This window comes from Scyliorhinus canicula, chromosome 20 (assembly GCF_902713615.1).
Source record: "Scyliorhinus canicula chromosome 20, sScyCan1.1, whole genome shotgun sequence".
Lineage (NCBI taxonomy): Eukaryota > Metazoa > Chordata > Chondrichthyes > Carcharhiniformes > Scyliorhinidae > Scyliorhinus > Scyliorhinus canicula.
Genome location: NC_052165.1, coordinates 7,659,323 through 7,679,752, shown reverse-complemented (window position 1 = coordinate 7,679,752; position 20,430 = coordinate 7,659,323). Strand labels below are relative to the sequence as shown.

Below are 20,430 nucleotides of genomic sequence, written 5' to 3'. Positions count from 1 at the left end.
ATAACTCCTCAGCGTAGCGAGAGATCGGCGATGTGACCTGACTACCTCAAGTCACAACTCACTAATGGGGCGGGCTGGTTCCCCCCACCTCCCCCCCAACGCCTATGCAGGGCACCCCCGACCCGATCACCGCCGCTTGGCCAGGCCAACCAAGGGTGCCACCCTGCCCAATGTTTGTGAAGCCACAACCTGAATGGCGCTCGCCCAAGGCCTCCGAGGTCCTGATGCCCTGGGTACCTCGGAAATCTGCAGTGAGACCTGCTGTCTCCCTCTAATATGCAAATTTGCCACAAGGTGACCCCGCCCACAATGAGCGAGATTTACATCGCAGCCTCTCGCAAAATCGTGTCAGATCTCGCGAGCCGTTCCAAGCCGGGTAGATCCCGGGAGCGGAGTCTCCTGGCTTCTAACGCCCACGCTGTGCCACGTGGTGAGCTGCTTTTCGGGCACAGCATTAGATTGTGCCCGGAAACCTTTCGCCCCATGGTCTCTCACGGTGCCTAGGAGATTTAATTAGTCCAAAGTTAAGGATTTTTTAAAAACTTGAGCGCTTGCTTGTGTGGCATGTTCATGAAATTATTTGGCTAAAGGTTAAGGTTAAGGAGAGTCTTAAAGGAGTAAAGGTCTATGGAGGGAATTCAGAGCTTTGGCGTTTTTATGGCTGTAGGCGTGGTGAATAAGAAACACGAATTTGAATGAGGTGCTTGCAAGATGGGGATGTGCAAGGTTTGGAATGTGCAAGGTTTGAAATGGGGGAGACAAGATCACAGATTGATGTGACCATGCAATTAGAGTGTGGGGCAACTGGGAGTCAGCGTAGGTCGGCATACGCTGCGTTGCGGTATGGATAGGATTCATGCAGCAGAGGTTTGGATTGTCTGAAGTCGGAGACTAACAAGAAGAGTGCCAGGATTAACAATGGACTGGCGAAGGCCGGGTGATATTATGAAGGTGGAAGTAGCAGCTCTTCACGACGGGGAAGGGTCAGAATCTCAGCCCAGTGTTGAATAGGAAAGTAAAACATTGACCTCAGGAAATCAAATTGACCGGTGAAAGGTTTTTGCTGTCCGATTGTCTTGGAATCTTTCGGAATTCAAGATTAATTGCCTGGACACTGCTGTGAAAAACCATAGCCACATTAAAAACACGGTAGCATGGTGGTTAGCATAAATGCTTCACAGCTCCAGGGTCCCAGGTTCGATTCCCGGCTAGGTCACTGTCTGTGCGGAGTTTGCACGTCCTCCCCGTGTGTGCGTGGGTTTCCTCCGGGTGCTCCGGTTTCCTCCCACAGTCCAAAGATGTGCAGGTTAGGTGGATTGGCCATGCTAAATTGCCCATAGTGTCCTAAAAAAAAAGCAAGGGGGGGGGGGGGTTGTTGGGTTACGGGTATAGGGTGGATACGTGGGTTTTGAGTAGGGTGATCATGGCTTGGCACAACATCGAGGGCTGAAGGGCCTGTTCTGTGCTGTACTGTTCTATAAAAAGAAACGCGTGCATTTCATTTTTCACTTTCTCATTCTCTGAGAAAAGAAGTCTTTGACAAGGCAGAGGGATTTGAGACAGAAACGTCTGTGATGAAACCTCCAGGAATACTTCTCACCAGAGTTGACAATCCCATGTACCAATATACTGAATTATCAACAGGTTTGTCCATGGAGAACCGGGTTAAGACAGGGCAATCTCATTCCAATTTTACAGCTGGATTTAGACACAAATCTCAAGAGCAGTTTGAACATTGTACTGTCCAAGACACTGCAGTACCTTATTTCAAAATGTTTCTGTGCAATATATTCCCATGAAGCACCTATCCAAAACATTTTTTCTTCCAATTTTTAGTGATAGCCAAAAGAGACATTGGGCAGAGTGTAGGCTGAGGAGGGAAAACTGGTGTGCAGTTCCATGGTTTTCTCGTCAGATATTCTGGCACAGCAGTGAGACAGGGCCTGATGGAGCCTGCAAAACCGGCCCATCCCCAATGCATGCAGGGAATCCCCCACAAGGACACAAGCAGCCCTCCCCCCACCCACCACACATAACACACTGGGCTAAATTGCTGGCTTTTAAAGCAGACCAAGGCAGGCCAGCAGCACGGTTTAATTCCCGTACCAGCCTCCCCGAACACGCACCGGAATGTGGTGATTAGGGGCTTATCACAGTAACTTAATTGAAGCCTACTCGTGACAATAAACGATTTTCATTTCATTTTTCATTTCAAGTGAACCACACCATGGAGCTCTCCACAGGGCCTGCTCCTAGCACTGCTGCCTGGCAGTGCCACCATGGCATCGAGGGGAAGTGACAGGGCTTGTCCCTCTCCCCCTAGAGGCTGTACTTACCTGTGCTCACCCCCCCCCCCCCCCCTCCCCCCAGGTTCCCCTCCCCTTGACTGCTTCATGTTTCTGATGTGATATCATGCCGTGAGGGGGAATTCTAAATGTGGGAACAAAAAGGCGGGAAGCCTGATAATTATAATAAATTGCATTGAAATGAGGGCAAGACCCTCATTATGTCACCGACAAGGGGCGGGGAAAATCGGCAGGATCTTGTTTTCTGATTCTCGGGAGATTTTGGGCCCAAGTTGCTGTTTGCGCTCACGGCTATTGGAGGCATAACATTGCCCCCATTGAGTCTGGAGACAACAAAAACACATCTGAGGGTTTTTGTCAAAAGGTTGCAATACGATTCTTATTGGATATTGTTGCAATGATGCTTAGGGTGTGGGATTACAAGCTTCACACACAGTTGGGGTTTTCTACACAAGTGACCTATATGGGACTACAATCAGCCGGCCTAGCTCAGTTCGCTGGTCAGCTGGTTCATGATGAGGAGCAAGGCCAGCAGCACGGGTTCAATTCCCGTAGCGGCTGAGGTTATTCATGAAGGCTCCGCCTTCTCAACCTTGCCTGAGGTGTGGTGACCTACAGGTTAAATCACCACCAGTCAGCTTTCCCCCTCCGTGGGGAAAGCAGCCTATGATCATCTGGGACTATGGTCACTTTACCTTACCTTATAATCTGAAATAGGAGCCATCAGTGCAGCCTTGGAGGTTTATGTGATTATCACAGGAAGAGCATAAACAGTGTGCGACCACAGTGTAATTTTGTAAATCCGCCATCATTGACAGATTTGTTTGAATTTATGGTATTAGTAAATGTGTCAAGATCCAAAAGATGGTCGACATTTCTTGTACTGATCAAATAAGCAAAAGTAAAATCATGGCACGGTGGCACAGTGGTTAACACTGCTGCCTCACAGCTCCAGGGACCCAGATTCAATTCCAGCCTCGGGTGACAGTGTGGAGTTTGCACTTTCTCCCTGTGTCTGCGTGGGTTTCCTCCGGGCGCTCCGGTTTCCTCACCCAAGTCCAAAGTAGTGCAGATGAGGTGGATTGGCCATGATAAATTGTCTCTTAGTGTCCAAGGTTTAGGTGGGGTTGTGGAGATGGGGAGGGTCGGTGCTGACTCTACGGGCCGAATGGCCTCCTTCTGCACTGTCGGGATTTGATGATATGGAGGGAGCAGAAAGTGCAGAATACGCCTGTAAAAACTGCACAATACATTAGATACTATAACATGGTTGAGTGGGAAGTTACATTTGATATTCCCACTAGTATGATGACAATTAGCTGGATATCTTGAAAAATTGAATGGAATCCGCAAATAGTGCTGATTTTGCCCTTCTAGCTAATGAAGACTAAGGCCATCTATTAAAAGGAAGTTCAGAAGAAACTTGTGTTACAGGAGCTTGTTAAAAAGGTCATGGTGGAATAGTACTGCAAAGCAGGTGGCCCTATTCTGCAAAATGAAGATTTGCAAAACATTTTTTTGTAAGAGATAGATGTATCACAGAAAGTTGGCAAATACCCAACAAAACAGGTTGCTATAAAGGCTGCAACTCACTTACTTGTTCGAGTTTTGCACAGTAGAGGGAACTGTCAGTTGCATGCAGTGTCACAAATCTGCAAAGGGCTAATCTGGATAGTTTACTGCCTCAATGTTAATCTTACCTATTTACAAATGAAAACCCCGTTTACAATAACAACTTTGAATTCTTAATACAGTAAAACCATTGCGGACATCATCAATTTACACTGCCTGTTAATTCCTGTAACCTTAACACTCCCATTTGTACATAGCAGCACCTTTTAATACCGCAGTGCTTGGTGGCTGTGCAGCAAATATTTTTAATGTCCAGTGTTACTATTGAACACTCTCAGCCCACATATCGTGCTCGACCACTACTTGAGACAGTGTTTCCTCCCGCACGGTGTGAAGCAGAGATCGTGATGTGCAGTGCTCTGTAAGCCGAGTGTCAACATCAGGGATTTGGTGCACCGGGGAACTCTTTTGTATGGTCACTGGTGTGGAGTATGTATGGATCTCTGAAAGTGAGAATTGGACTCTGAAGAAAGAGGACGGCAATAGCTTTGAAATGTGGCTGTGGGGTAGGTAGGATGCTCAGGACAAGCTGGATGGAGAGAAAGACAAACGAGTGGTGGGTTAGATTCAAGAGCAAGAGGTTCAGGAATCAGGAGGGTTGCTAAGTGCAGTTGGAGAGAGAAGGACAGCCAAGTGCAGACATTGGAAAAGAAGGCCCGACCCTTATCCCGGCAATAATTGATGGAGAAATTGAGGATAAAAATAGAAGGGAAGTGGGAAAATGAGACGATGGATAAAGTTGAGACTTGGACTGAGAGAGGCTTGAAGAAGGCCAGAGAAGATGGAAGAATGCCAACAACCCCTCCCCCCACCCCCACTAGTATGGTTAAAATGAATGGACTCTCTCTGGCAATTATTTTTCAAGCTGTAATTTAGATGAAAATTTCAAGTTTGATTTGGAACTTTAAAATTGCGAAGGAAACAGCAGGCTAGCTAAAATAATAACGGAAAATGATCTGGCAGCACCTGATACAGAGTTAACATTTCAGATCAATAACCTTTCATCAGGGCTGTGCACAGAACTTTAAACTAAAGGCCTCGGCACTCTGCACCCTTCCTCCCCGCCCCCACCACACATAACGGGAAACCACCCGCCCCTATTGGGCTCCCCTGCGGGTCTGCCTCTGATACTGCCCCCTGGCACAGGTTGACACTGCCAGCTTGGCACTGTCAACTGCATTGCCAACCTGTTCCTGGGGGGGGGGGGGGGGGGCATGCCCCTCTCCCTATGGGGGCTATACTTTGATTTGAATTGATTTGATTTATTATTGTCACATGTATTAGTATACAGTGAAAAGTATTGTTTCTTGCATGCTGTACAGACAATGCATACCGTACATAGGGAAGGAAGGAGGGACTGCAGAATATAATGCTACAGTTATAGCAAGGTGTAGAGAAAAAATCAACTTAATACGCGGTAGGTCTATTCAAAAGTCTAATGGCAGCAGGGAAGAAGCTTCTCTCGAGTCGGTTGGTATGTAACCTCAAACTTTGGTATCTTTTTCCTGACGGAAGAAGGTGGAAGAGAGTATGTCCGGGGTGCGTGGGGGCTTTAATTATGCTGGCTGCCTTTCTGAGGCAACGAGAATTGTAGACAGAGTCAATAGACTGGAGGCTGGTTTGCGTGATGGACTGGGCTACATTCACGGCCTTTTGTCGTTTCCTGCGGTCTTGGGCAGAGCAGGGACCATACCAAGCTGTGATACAACCAGAAAGAATGCTTTCTATGGTGCATGTGTACCTCTACCTCTGCCACTTACCTCTGCGCCCCCAGGTAGGGGAATCACCTTGACTGATTCTCCTTTTTCAGAGCCTGTAGTAAACCTTGCCAATGTGGCCATGAATATTCAGTGAGGGAGCATCATGTGGTGATGGTGGGTGGGTGGGAGGATTCCGTAAGTATGTTTAAAATTTATTTAAATAAGATTCCCTCATTACATCACCGGCGAGGGGCGCGATGTTTTGCCCACTTCGCCGTTGTTGCTGACGGCTGACGCGGGCTGAGAATCACCCCCGACATGTTCACCAAAAATATATTACAACGTAAAACAGAAAACACATCGAGGATGCTCCGTCTGTGGCTTACCAGAGAAGTTAAGAAAAGTATTAGATTGAAAGAATAGGCTTAGAATGTTGCAAAGAATAACAGTAAGTCTGAGCATTGGGAGTGTTTTAGAAACTAGCAAAGGGCCAGCAGAAAGTTGATTAAAAAGGGAAAAAATAGAATGTGAGTAAACTAACCAGAAGAGTTTTTACAAGTATATAAAAAGAAGAGTCGCCAAACTAAATACGGGTCACTTGGAGGCAGAGACAGAAAAAATTATCAGGGGAAGAGGAAGTGGCAGAGACGTTGAACAAATATTTCAGAGCAGAGGAAGTAAATATGTCCAGAAATAGTGGGTAACCAAGGGGCTAATGAAACAGATAAATGTAAAGGTAATTAATAAAGGCAGGGAGATAGAATTGGAGAAACTTAAGGGACCAAACGCCAACAAATCCCTTTGGGCCTGATGGGTATTATCCAAGGGTTCGAAAAGAGGTGGCTGCAGTGATGGTGGATCATCGTATTAGACTGCTTGATATTGCAACTAGCAGAGATTTCACATGGCTGACAACTTACATTTTAATTTTCTTTTGTCAGATAATGGCAAGGGCGACTGGCTTTGGCAAGCGGTACTTCAAGGCATTTATGAGTGGTTTCTTTGTTGCGGTTCCCGTTACTGTGACCTTCCTGGATCGCGTGGCATACATTGCAAGAGTGGAGGGGGCTTCAATGCAGGTGCAGTACACAAGTTTTATTATGCAACGAAAACAGGCAAGCTGTGACTAACTGATGAAATTGAGCATTTTTGCTCATGCAATTACTGATAATTTTTCTGCCATTGTGATAAATTGAAGCTGTTTAATATGGATTGCAATATACCTCTACTCCCCAGTAATCAGCCATTCACCAACATCAATGGAAGAATTTCCTTGACTATCCTGAACCATATCCCCCATTCTAGGAGGATCTGAGGAACTGTACTATCGCTATTGTTTTACCAGCTTATTTCCTTTACTGGTGCAGTCTATTCTGAAGATTCCTTAGGTGTCCCTATTACAAGTGCACTCTGGTTTCTCTTCAGATCCTAAGTGTCCCTATTACAACTTCAGACTTAATGTTGAGCTTCCAACAGCTTGGCGACTGCGTTTTCTTCTCTAAAGCAAGACTCTGTTCTAGTCACTGTGGGCTTACAAATGGAGTTCTACAACACCCCCAGCTGCCTGAATGATATGTCATACACATCTGCCAGAACTGCTGCTTCCCTTATTTTAGAAACCTTGCAGTCTTCCAGGTCTGACCTGATGGCTATTGGGATGCTGCTTTGAAATGTTTCCATTATCTTATAGCCTATAATTTTTCCCAACAGGGCTCTGCCCCCTGTTCTCAGGCATGGTCAAGTGTATCAACCATTGGTCCATTCTGTACCCTAAATGTTACCATCTCCAGTTAACCAAGGGTCACCCGTCCCCCGCAAGTGGGGAATTACCATAGCTCCGTACCTAAAACATACATCGACAAAAGAATAGATTTAATCACAATAATCTGTAAATTCCAGATTCCCCATCATCAGATTTGGGGGATGGGGGGTACCCTCAAAATGCCCTGGGGTATCCTTCCTAGAAGTTCTCTGGTAAGGGTTTACCTGGCAATTGTCTAGAAGCACTACCTTCCCTTGGATAATTGACCCTGCCCTGGGACCTATCCGACAAGATGATTTAAATTGCTAACTTCGGATGCTTCTGTCGCGCTAATTGTTCCTCTGAAAGAGTTGGAAAATGAAACCATTTCTAACTTCAGCACAACTATTTTATACACGCATATATTAAACTATTTTTTATATGCCCTGCGCAGGACACCCCCCCCCCACCCCCCTGCCTACCCCCCTGCCTACCCCCCTGCCTACCCGTCCCCCCCCTCGCCAAGATAGTCACAATCCCCCTCCCAGCCTACCTCTCATGAGATTCCCTCACATCCCAGATTCCCCAGACACATGAGACACTCCCCCAACCCCACCCACCCCCAATCCACCCTACCACTCCAAACACCCTCCAACCCAAACCAACCCAGAACCTGGGAAAAAAGGCTCAGAGATTCCAATTGTCTTGGATTTTGGGGGGCTGAGAAGAGATTGGGGCAGTTTGAATTTCATTGAGGAATCGAGCATGAGCCGCAAGTGAAAAATGAAATGAAAATTGCTTATTGTCACGAGTAGGTGTCGTATTCAATATTTTCCCCGCGTTTGTCTGTGATAGAGAAATTCAAACAGCATTCATTAGGTAAGCAAAACTGAACTTTATTTACTAATTAGAACTACTAGCAGTATTGGCAGAGACTTGAAGTCGGAAGGCAGTCAATTACAAACTGCTGAGTCCGTCCCAAGTCTGCGATATTACAGAAGAATAAGGCGATTTTTATACATTATAGGATCAAGATAACATGAATACAACTTGGTCAGGAATTTAATCGAAAGTAAAACATAAGTAATAATCGTTACAATGGCGTCACCTTGCTGACCTTTAGGGGAATGGAGTTTCATATCATTATCTTGTCTTTGTTTTAAGAAAGGGACACATTTGTTTACGAACAGGAAGAGACAGTTTTTCAGCTTGGTATTTATTGAGACTGTTTCTAGGTTCATGACGAACAAGCCTTATCTTAGAATTTCAGAGTCACCCAGTTCTCAGGTCATGTTGACCTCGGCTGTATCTGTGTATTTTGTATCTGTGCCTTAGGTTATATGAAATCAGTTTAAATTCAATTGTACCAAGAAGACTTGACTAGTTTTCCTATCATGCCATTATTTGCTTCACACAATACCGCACTCCCCCCTTTTGTCATATCATGACAACCAGCTAAATAGGTATATCCATGATTCGTTTGAAAATGCATTTACACAATGCATTTACACAAGCAGGCAAGCAATCCTATCCCTAGTAGCATTAGTAGCAGTAGCAGTAGAATAAAGGCCTTAAAGATCTAGTCAAATAATCCATGACTATAACCACCCTAGGGTTATAGTCGTGAAATTCACTGCCAATTTCTTGAATTTGAGCAGCCTGTTTCTTAATATGGTCGGTCAAGTTAGTGATATTTTCAGAGTCATCTGGAATGTAAGTACAGCACTCTTGGCCTATGATAGCGCACGTTCCTCCCTGCGAGGCTAACAGATAATCCAAAGCCAGTCGATTTTGTAATGCCACGGTCCGGACAGCCACTAGCTCAGCTGAGACCTCGGCCAGTGCCTGTCCAGTGTGTCAGAATGTCCAAATTACCTAACAGCACGTCTTCCTGGACTATACTATTCAGAGATTTTGCTAATACCAGCACCACAATCCCAGCCAAGCCCATATCCAAACTCCAAAACCTCAGACTTGGCTTCTCCCTCTGTAACTGGATCCTCAACTTCCTGACCCATAGACCACAATCAGTAAGGATAAACAAGAACACCTCCTCCACGATAGTCCTTAATATCAGGGCCCCGCAAGGCTGCACACTTAACCCCCTATACTCCCTATTCCCTCGAATGTGTGGTAAAATTTGGCTCCAACTCTATCTACAAGTTTGTTGATGACATGACCGTGGTGGGTCAGATCTCGAACACTGATGAGTCAAGAGTACAGGAGGGAGATAGAGAACCTAGTGGCATGGTGCAATGAGAACAATCTCTCCCTCAACGTCAGCGAAACTAAGGAGCTGGTCATTGACTTCAGGAAGCAAAGTATTGTACACACCCCTAACTGCATCAATGGTGCTGAGGTGGTAATGTTGACAGCTTAAAATTCCTAGGTGTGCACATCACCAAGAATCTGTCCTGGTTCACCCACATTGATGCTGTGACCAAGAAAGCACAACAGTGCCTATTCGTCCTCAGGAAACTAAGGAAATTGCGCATGACCACATTGACTTACAGATTTTTACAGATGCACCATAGAAAATATCCTATTTGGCAGCATCACAGCCTGTTATGGTAACTGCTTGACCCAAGACCGTAAGAAACTACAGAGAGTCGTGATCACAGCCCAGTCTATCGCGTGAACCCACCTCCCATCCATTGATCTGTCTACATCTTCCCGCTGCCTTGGGAAAGCGGGCAAAAAAAGACCCCTCCCACCCGGGTTATTCTTCCTTCCAACCTCTTCCATCGGGCAGGAGATATAAAAGTCTGAGAACACGCACTAACAGATTAAAACAGCTTCTTTCTCGTTGTTACCAGACTTCTGAATGACCCTGTTATGGACTGAACTGATCTCTCCGTGCATCTTCTCTACACCCTCTATGCTTCACCCGATGCCTGTGTCTATGTATTTACATTGTGTACCTATCGTATGTCCTATGTTTTTTCATGTGTGGAACCATCTGTCTGGACTGTACACAGAACAATACTTTTCACTGTACCTCGGTATGTGTGACAATAAACCCAAATTTAATCCAAAATCCAAATATAATGGAGATGAGTTGGATATACACTTTGTTCTTTGAGTAAAGAAAGACTTCAGTCACAATCAGCGAGTGATGAATGAATGGATTACCAGTTTCTTGCTCATCAGAGAAAACATTTGTTCTACACCTGCGTCTTTTTTTGAATTTTGTTTTAAAAAACTACTAAAACTTTAAATGTATATTTTTGTAGAAAAATACTTTTTTTTTCTTAATAGTTACAGGCTAGTTGTAATAATTTAAAATATAACTTTGAGGATTCTGACTTCATAAAGAGTTCAACGAGTGAAATAACTCAATTGTGAAAATTATTCATTAGTTTGCATTGTTAGCTTGCATTAATAAATAATAACTTTATATCCCTACCCATCACTTTGATTAGAAGATGCAATTATAGTGTTATGTTTTTAATCTCTCTACTGATCTGTGCTTCCATAGTTTGAATGTTGAATAGTATATATTTCTTTGCATTTTCAAAAGCAAATGAACGCCAAAGTGATTTGCCACAAAACAATTTGCAATGCTAGAAAATGACTTTGATCTAGTCTGCACCTTGAAGTAATAAGATATTGATGAGAGGAATGACTCAAAACAGTACAAATTCCTCTGTGTATAGCTAGCACATGATCACATGGGCGAAGAATTGTTGATGTTTCCTCAACCAATCCTGATGAGAGGCTGCAGTTTGATTTGTAATTAAATCTACCTGGATGCGTCTTTAATTTTATACATGTGTTGCTATCCAATTTCACACTCAGATGGCCATGAAAACTACCACCTCACAACATACAAGGTGCATTTTTCCTATCTTGCTGTTTCTGCACTGAATTGTGACTGCCCTTCATTAATATTTTACCTCCCCTGTAGCTTTAACACCCTGGCAACTTGGCTTCATGGAGGCAGTGGAAATAACTTTACAGTTAGCAGAGCATTTCATTGTGGTTGCACCTACAGCCATCGCACTTTCACTTATTACCAGCTGTTCCCCCATTTATCTTGCTATTGTGAACCTTTGAGAAAGACTTAATTTATGACACTTAACTTGAGACTTAATTTGGACCACTTTTTAAATTCAATGTCAATCTTTACATTTCTATATTAGAGCCTAGCTCTTTACAATTGCTTTGTTGTTTTGTCGATTAGAATGGAAAGATTTGCAGTTTACTTGAAAGACGCCGAGATCATCTTAGCTGGATACTTTTTCTTATCTATACCTATTGTATCTAATAGCTCTACCTTCAGACCCTTATTTTTCGTACTCTTCTATGGAAGTTGAAGCAAAGTATTCAAGTCCTTTCACTGTTCATTTTTAGGAGATGTTTTCATCTGCCATTGGTTGAATCTTTAATTATTCCTTTACTTTGTGTTTATTACATCATTTACTTTTCCGCTTTGTCTTGTTCCCTTTGTCTTTCTGCATACCCTGCCAATTATTTTCTACTTTTTCATATTCAATTTTCCTTTTGCTTTTAGTCCGGGATTCGTCACATGTCACTCTTTTTAGTTCACAGTTTGATTTCACTTTCTCTAATCGTTAAAGGACTTTAGCTATTGCTGTAATCCTTTTACATCTGACAATAAGTCCAGTTTGTACCTTAAATTGATTATTTAATGATTTCTAATTACTTGTCTGCTATTTTATCTAGTAATCATTTTTTCCCCAATTTTTCTGGGCTATTTTCTTTTCATCAAAAATTGTCACTGCATGGTAGCACAGTGGCTAGCACTGTGGCTTCACAGCGCCAGGGTCCCAGGCTTGATTTCCCGCAGGGTCACTGTCTGTGTGGAGTTTGCACGTTCTCCCCGTGTGTGCGTGGGTTTCCTCCGGGTGCTCCGGTTTCCTCCCACAGTCCAAAGACAGGGTAGGTGGATTGGCCATGATAAATTGCCCTTAGTGACCAAAGGGGTTGGGAGGGGTTATTGGGTTGTGGGGATGGGGTGGAAGTGAGGGCTTAAGTGGGTCGGTGCAGACTCGAAGGGCCGAATGGCCTCCTTCTGCACTGTATGTTCTGTGTTTTTCTTTTTAATTTTTATATCAAACCTAATTTTGGTCTTTGTGTCCTAAATGTTTCACTGCCTTTGCAAATCAACCAGTTGTCCAACTTCATTTTCCAGACATTAATCTTTGCATTGTCCCTTTCCTTGTTTAATTAAAATATACTGACTGAATAGGAAGTCCTGAACACATTCAAGAACCCCTCTTTCTTGCCCCCTCCACCCTTATCCAAAAGCACACTTTCATATCCACATGCACACAGATGACACCCTTTCCACCACACCACTGCCTATCTTGGCCGACCACCCCCCCCCCCCCCCCCCCAAACACACACACACACACACACACACACTCACCCACCCCGTTGTTGAATTATCAGACTGCTCCAATTCAGGATTATCAGAAATGTCATCCAGTTAAACATTGAGAAGACTGAAGTCATTTCTTTTGGCCCCTGCTTCAAACTCTTTTCCCTAACTACCGTTTCCAATCCTCTCCATGGCAACAGTCTGAGATTAAGCCTGCCTGCTCGCAGGCTTCATGTCACATTTGATCCCAAGATGAGCTGCTCATCCCGTACTTGTGCCATCACTAAGGCCACCTATCTCCGATGCCCTAACATTGCTGATTACACCCCTTCCTTAGCCCATCTGCTGTTGAAGCCCATTAATTCTGTACTCGACTATTCCAATACACCCTTAGCTGATTCTCCCACATTCTACTCTTCATAAACTTGAGATCCTCCAAAACACTGCTGCCTGTGTCTTAACTTGACTCAGTTTCACATTATGCTCATGCGAAGCGTCTTTGGGTATTACATTATGTTAAAAGCACTGTATAAATTTGAGTGGTTGGAGAAACCTCTTTACATCTTGGCCATTTACTCTGATTGGTGGATGTGTAGCCTTGGAGCATGCACCAGGGAACAGTTAACTGATAATCTTACGTCTAAAATCAATGGAATAACACCTAATCTCCTGCCCCTAGCATATTACCGACATGTAGATGATACATTTACCATATTTGAATCCACAGCTGCTGTAAGAGCTTCCTTACGTACCTTGACTTTGAAATAGAGCGGACAGATGAGCTCACTTTCCTCAATGTGCTAGTTGAGAATTTCACCAATGACTACTTATAGGCCTCCCGTATGAAATCCCAACTATTTGTGATTTGTAAGACTGTGAGGGAAGATGGCTAATCCACAGGAGTGATAACACTGATCAATAGGCATCTCTTACGTTAAAATAAACTTTAATTTAAACACAAAATCAGTGATATGAGCAACACAGTAATAGCTTTCCAATTAACAGTTAAAACAGTTCTTAAATAAAATAAAATTAAAACTCCCTATCTACACCTGCCACTATATATTCCAATTAAGAAACCCAGTGCAGTTCAAATGCCACTTGTAAATACAGTTCACAATCAAGGTCACTTGCTTCTCTGTGTAGACGTTTGAAGAGAGAGAGACCCTGTCAGAAACAACCTGAAAATCCTTCTGTCTTGTCAGACACAGTGAGATAATCATTGATTTTAAACATTTACTTGTTTACATATATATTTCTAATGGAATTTTGTTTATATTTAGGAGATTCCCTGGGGTGTCGATAATTTACGAGAGATTGTGTTTAGTCCTAGCTAAGCAGGTTATGGAACATTTTAGTGAGGAGGAGATTGGAGAATGATTTATGTTTGGAATACAGATTATTCAATTAATGGGAGGAGATAGGTCAGTCTGTAGCTTTGCAGATTTCCTCACCTTTATGACTCCTTAATCACTGCTTTAGCAGACATACTATCTGTATGTATTTGAAACCGAGGTTTTTAATAACATTACCACAACAAATATATATATATATAAAACAGTGTCCTATATTCATCACACTTTGCTGAGGTATTGTAATCTTCAGGTTCAATCACCGCCAGTCAATTCTCCCTCTCAAAAGGGGAAAGCACCTATGGTTATCCTGGACTGTGGCGACGTTACCTTTACTGTATATCACAAGCCTACTGTCACTGGTGAATATATGAGTTGAGATTCCTATAATTCCATGTGTTACGAGATTGGATTAATCGGCAACTTCATAAATAGCCATTTGCTCACTGTGCAACCTTGATGCTGCAATGAGGCACATCAAAGCAATCCTTGGTATAATTTCTACCCTGATCAAATCATTGCTCACCGTTTATTATGCAAACTCATGAATGTACTTTTAATCCTGAAAAGTTGCCTGATTAACCTGGAAGAGTAAGTTGTCTCAAACTTTTGAACACCAGATGAAGCTAACTATTTCACACTGTTACTATGCAGTAGCAACACAAGTGCTATTCTCCACTAAGATGATGCTGCCACCATGCCAAAAAGACATCTGCCTGTCACATAAATGAATAATAAAGAACAAAGAACAAAGAAAAGTACAGCACAGGAACAAGCCCTTCGGCCCTCCAAGCCTGCGCCGACCATGCTGCCTGTATAAACTAAAATCTTCTACACTACCGGGATCTGTATCCCTCTATTCCCATCCTATTCATGTATTTGTCAAGATGCCCCTTAAACGTTACTATCAACCCTGCTTCCACCACCTCCTCCGGCAGCGAGTTCCGGGCACCCACTACCCTCTGTGTAAAAACACTTGCCTCGTACATCTCTAAACCTTGCCCCTCGCACCTTAACCCTATGCCCCCTAGTAATTGACCTCTCTACCCTGGGAAAAAATCTCTTGACTATCCACTCTGTCTATGCCCCTCATTATTTTGTAGACCTCTATCAGGTCACCCCTCAACCTCCTTTGTGCCAGTGAGAACAAACCAAGTTTATTCAACCTCTCCTCATAGCTAATGCAACATCCTGGTAAATCTCTTCTGCACCCTCTCTAAAGCCTCCACATCTTTCTGGTAGTGTGGCGACCAGTTTTTCCTACAAGCGGAAATGTGATATACGAATGTCAGTTCCAGTGATGCTGGTTATTTTGGCCGTACATCCCAATGACTGGTGAACCTATCAAACAGCACGTCCCTTTCAGCTGTTCATAAAGACATACCATATCCATGCTTGCAGAACTCAAATCATACTGCCCAACATTGGATGTGATTCCATGATTGGACAACACTTGTTAAAAGATCCAGATTGTGCTAAGAATTACACTGAAAACCAATTTAATTATCAGCTGGGCTCTCTGTGTTTCTCACTTACGCATATTAGAAGCTGCATATCTCCACACACAAGGCCCTGCCCTTTGCAGACATAAGGAACTTGCCTGTGCATTGCGCCTTTTTCAACTAAACAAAGGTTTGGGGGAACAGCCATTCCCTGGTTAATACCCCATGCACTATCTTGATCAATCAAAGCCGACCTGCTTGGTTTCAATTTAATCTAAATCTTGGCAGTTATTTCCTGGTGCATTCTCCATGGGAACACCTCTACAAATCAGAGTCCGCTTGCCAACCAGCAGCTGCCTCTTCCCATGCAGTATAAACTGTCTTGATGAGTGCAAGATGAAAAGTTTCAACAGCATGTCTCTTTTTTTCATCAATATTCAAGTTCTGTACTAACGAATCTCTGGATTATTCCCTGAGTCACAAGTGAATTGATGTAGGATAAATAACATAAGGGAGTTGAATGCATGCCGCAAAGATTGTTGTGGGAAGAATGGGTTTTGATTCATAGGCCAGTAGATGTAGTACTGAGGAAAGTGAGGGAGCTGTACCGTTAAACTAAGGATGTCAGTACAATAGTGAGAGATGACCTTAGTTCTAAAGCTCAAGACATTGAATTAGTTTAATTATAGATAATAAATAAGTAAAGATAAGAAGTCACTTGTGGGTGTAGTTTATATGCTCCCTAACAGTAACCGGGGGACAAGGTACACAAGAATAAAAATAATTGGGACTTGGAAGAAAGGTACAGCAATAATGATGAGTGATAATAATCAACATATATATGCGATAATCAGATTAGCAAATGTATCCTTAAAGATGTGTTCAGTTTCTTCGAGCGGCACATTCTGGAATCAGTCAGAAGGCAGGTGATTCTAAACCTGGTAATGTGCAAGGAGAGAGGATTAATTCTTGATCTGGAAGTAAAGGAGCCTGTAGATAACAGTGATCATAACATGATTGCATTTTGCATTCACTTTGATTCTCTCTTGTTGGAAATGGTAATTGCCTGGCACTTGTGTGGCCCAAATGTTAGTTGCCACTTTCAGCCCAAGCCAGGGTATTGTCCAGGCCTTGGTGCATTTGTACATGTTCTGCTTGGGTTTCTGAGAGACCGCGAATGGTGCTACACATTGTGTAATAGTCAGCATACATCTTCACTTCTGACCTTGCGATGGAAGGAAGGTCATTGATGAAGCAACTGGAATGGTTGGGCCATCGTCCTGCAGTGATGACCTGGAGCTGAAATAATTGACCTCCAACAATTACTACCATCTTTCTTTGTGCTAGGTTTGAGTCCAACCCTACGACTCTTGACTTTGGTTTTGCTCGGCCTCCTTGATGTCGTACTCTGTCAAATGCTTGCCTTCATATCAAGGGCAGTCACTCCTCACCTTCGGAGTTCAGCTCTTTTGCCCACATTTGAACCAAAGCTGTAATGAGGCCAGGAGCTTAGTGACCCTGGCGGAACTCAAACTGAGCGACAGTGAGCAGGTTATTGCTAAGCACATGCTGCTGCTTATATCTTTTGATGACCCCTTCCATCACTGCACTGATGATCGACAGTCGACTGATGGGCTGGTAATTGGCCAAGTTGGATTTTTGTGAATAGTACATACCCGGGCAATTGTCCACATTGTTGGGTAGATGCCAGTGTTGTAGCTGTACTGGAAAAGCTCGGCTATGAGTGTAGCTAGTTCTGGAGTACAGGTCTTCAGTATTATTGTTGGAATATTGTCAGGGCCCATAACCTCCACAGTATCCAGGGTCAACTTGAGATCATGTGAAGTTAATAGAATTGGCATTTTGGGACATTTGGGATGACTGGTTCATCCACTTGACATGTCTGGCTGAAGACTTGTTGCAAAGGACGTACTGGCACTGGAGGGTGTGTAGAGGAGATTCACTAGGTTAATCCCAGATCTGAAGGAGTTGAATTACGAGGAGAGGTTGAGTAGACTGGGACTGGACTCGTTAGAATTTAGAAGGATGAGGGGGGGTCTTATAGAACCATATAAAATTATGAAGGGAATAGATAGGATAGATGCGGGCAGGTTGTTTCCACTGGTGGGTGAAAGCAGAACTAGGGGGCATAGCCTCAAAATAAGGGAAAGTAGATTTAGGACTGAGTTTAGGAGGAACTTCTTCAACCAAAGGGTTGTGAATCTATGGAATTCCTTGCCCAGTGAAGCAGTAGAGGCTCCTTCATTAAATGTTTTTAAGATAAAGATAGATAGTTTTTTGAAGAATAAAGGGATTAAAGGTTATGGTGTTCGGGCCGGAAAGTGGAGCTGAGTCCGCAAAAGATCAGCCATAGATCATAGAATTTACAGTGCAGAAGGAGGCCATTCGGCCCATCGAGTCTGCACCGGCTCTTCGAACGAGCACCCTACCCAAGGTCAACACCTCCACCCTATCCCCATAACCCCATAACCCAGTAACCCCACCCAACACTAAGGGCAATTTTGGACACTAAGGGCAATTTATCATGGCCAATCCACCTAACCTGCACATCTTTGTGACTGTGGGAGGAAACCGGAGCACCCGGAGGAAACCCACGCACACACGGGGAGGATGTGCAGACTCAGCACAGACAGTGACCCAAGCCGGAATCGAACCTGGGACCCTGGAGCTGTGAAGTGATTGTGCTATCCACAATGCTACCGTGCTGCCCATGATCTCATTGAATGGCGGAGCAGGCTCGAGGGGCCAGATGGCCTACTCCTGCTCCTAGTTCTTGTGTTCTTATGTATAAATGCGTCAGCCTTATCTTTGGCACTGATGTGATGGGCTCCCCTATCATAGGGATAGAGGATAGGGATATTTGGGGAGCCTCCTCCTACATTTAGTTGTTTAATTCACCATTCATGAGTGAATGTGGCAAGACTGAAGAGCTTAGCTCCTATCCATTGGCTGTGGAATTACTTAGCTATGTCTACCACTTGCTGCTTAGGCTGTTGTGGGGATGCAAGTGGTCCTGAGCTGTAGCTCCGCCAGATTAACACCTCATTTTTAGGTATGCCTGGTGTTTCTCCTTGCCTGCCCTCCTACACTCTCCATTGAACCAGGGTTGATTCTCTGAATTGGTGCTAATGGTAGAGTGGGGGATACCCCAGGCCACAGAGTTACAGATTGTGGTTGAGTACAAAGGTGCTGCTGCTGATGGCCCACAGCGCCTCATGGATGCCTGTTTGAAATCTATCCCAGCAGGCGGGTTGCTGAGGATGAGGTCAAGTATGTTTTTCCCTTTTGCTGGTTCCCACATCACCTATATCCTTTGATTTGAGTTATTATTGTCACGTGTATTAGTGTACAGTGAAAAGTATTGTCTCTTGCATGCTGTACAAACAATGCATACCTTACATAGGGAAGGAAGGAGAGACTGCAGAATATAATGTTACAGTTATAGCAAGGTGTAGAGAAAAGATCAACTTAATACGAGGTAGGTCCATTCAAAAGTCTGATGGCAGTAGGGAAGAAGCTGTTCTTGAGTTGGTTGGTGCGTGACCTCAAACTTTGGTATCGTCAGTTTCAGGTGTCTCCAGGGTCCTAAAGATCGCTAAATCTGTTAGTAATTGAATAAGAACATTGTTAGAGTGCTTAAAAGATTTAGAAGGAAGTTTTAGAAGCATAGAACAAGAGTAAAAGATAGAATTAGAGGGAATGCTGGGCACAGCTTGCAAAGTCGCCTTGCTCCGGCGCCATCTTGAATTAAGTCTGTAGTGGTCTGTAGCCTTTTGGTCTGTAGTGGTGCGACTGAGCCACTCTTGGTACATTCCAGGGTATATTCTGCATCCTTGCCAACCTCAGTGCTTCCTCCAAGTGATGTTCACCTTTTAGGGGGATGTGGGTTGGTGGTGGACAGTATGTGGTAATCAGTAGGTGACTTCCTTGCCCATGTTTGATTTTATGCCATGAACACTTTGTATGGTCGAGAGTTGATGTTGAGGACACCCTGGGCTGCTCCCTCCCTCCTGCTCGTACACCGCTGTGCTGCTACCACTGCTGGGTCTGTCCTGCCCGTGGAACAGCTGTGCTAAGTGAGTGGGGCAAATATTTGGCAGATGGAGCATAACGTGGGAGTATGAGCAGTTATCCACTTTGCAAGGAAGAATAAAGAAGCAAAATATGATTTAAATGGTAAGAGAGTAGACAAATGCTGCCTACAGAGGGAGCTGGAACTGGGTGCCCCATATGTGAATCGCAAAATGTTAACATGCAGGTTCAGCACATGAGGCAAATGCCTTGGTTGCAAGGGGAATGGAATATTAAAGTAAGAAAGGCTTGCTGAAGCTGTACAGGGCACTGATGAGACCACCCCTGGAGTACTGTATATTAATTTGCGGCGCAATTTAACGGTACAAAAACAGAGTCCAGTTTCGGGCGTGTTTAGCAGGTGCTTCTTGGCCGAGAACGGCATACTATTTAGCGGGACTTTGCTGTTTCTTCGGCCTCAGCCAGGAACGCCACCAAGGCCACATTTACAACATTTCTTGCACTGCTGAACTCAGTTCACCAGTGCAGGAAGATTATTTAAAAATGCTGCCCCTCAGCCACTCAACCGTAGTCCCCGGACCGCTCCACTGCACCTAACGTACCTCTTAGGGAGTCCTCAGCTCGACCCTCACCCCACCTCTTAATGGCAAGGCACCCCTGGGCCCGATTCCCGGCAAGGGCAACGTGGCACCCGGGCCCCTTTGCAGTGCCAGCCCGGCACCCGAGCACTGCCACTGGCAGTGGCAGTGCTAAGGTCCTGCTCTGCCCAGAGCCTGACCACCCGGGATCTCTAACGGCCTGGGAGGGCCCCCTTTGATGCCATTGTTTGTGGAAACCATGAGGTCTCCCAGGCAAGGCCG

General features: G+C 44.3%; 1 protein-coding gene across 3 annotated transcripts in view; it reads left to right on the top strand.

Annotated features, from left to right (window-relative positions):
• The first annotated feature begins 1,565 nt into the window (after window positions 1–1,565).
• immp2l (inner mitochondrial membrane peptidase subunit 2) overlaps window positions 1,566–20,430 on the top strand; it is a 619,736-nt gene continuing 600,871 nt past the window's right edge. The window contains exons 1-2 of one of the 3 annotated variants that reach the window (XM_038780190.1): window positions 1,566–1,644; window positions 6,580–6,717. In XM_038780190.1, coding sequence (XP_038636118.1) covers window positions 6,583–6,717 — 135 coding nt within the window. In that variant the 5' untranslated portion in view covers window positions 1,566–1,644; window positions 6,580–6,582. The remainder of the gene's footprint in view (window positions 1,645–6,579; window positions 6,718–20,430) is intronic. The other 2 variants (XM_038780192.1, XM_038780189.1) reach the window with 2 other exon arrangements.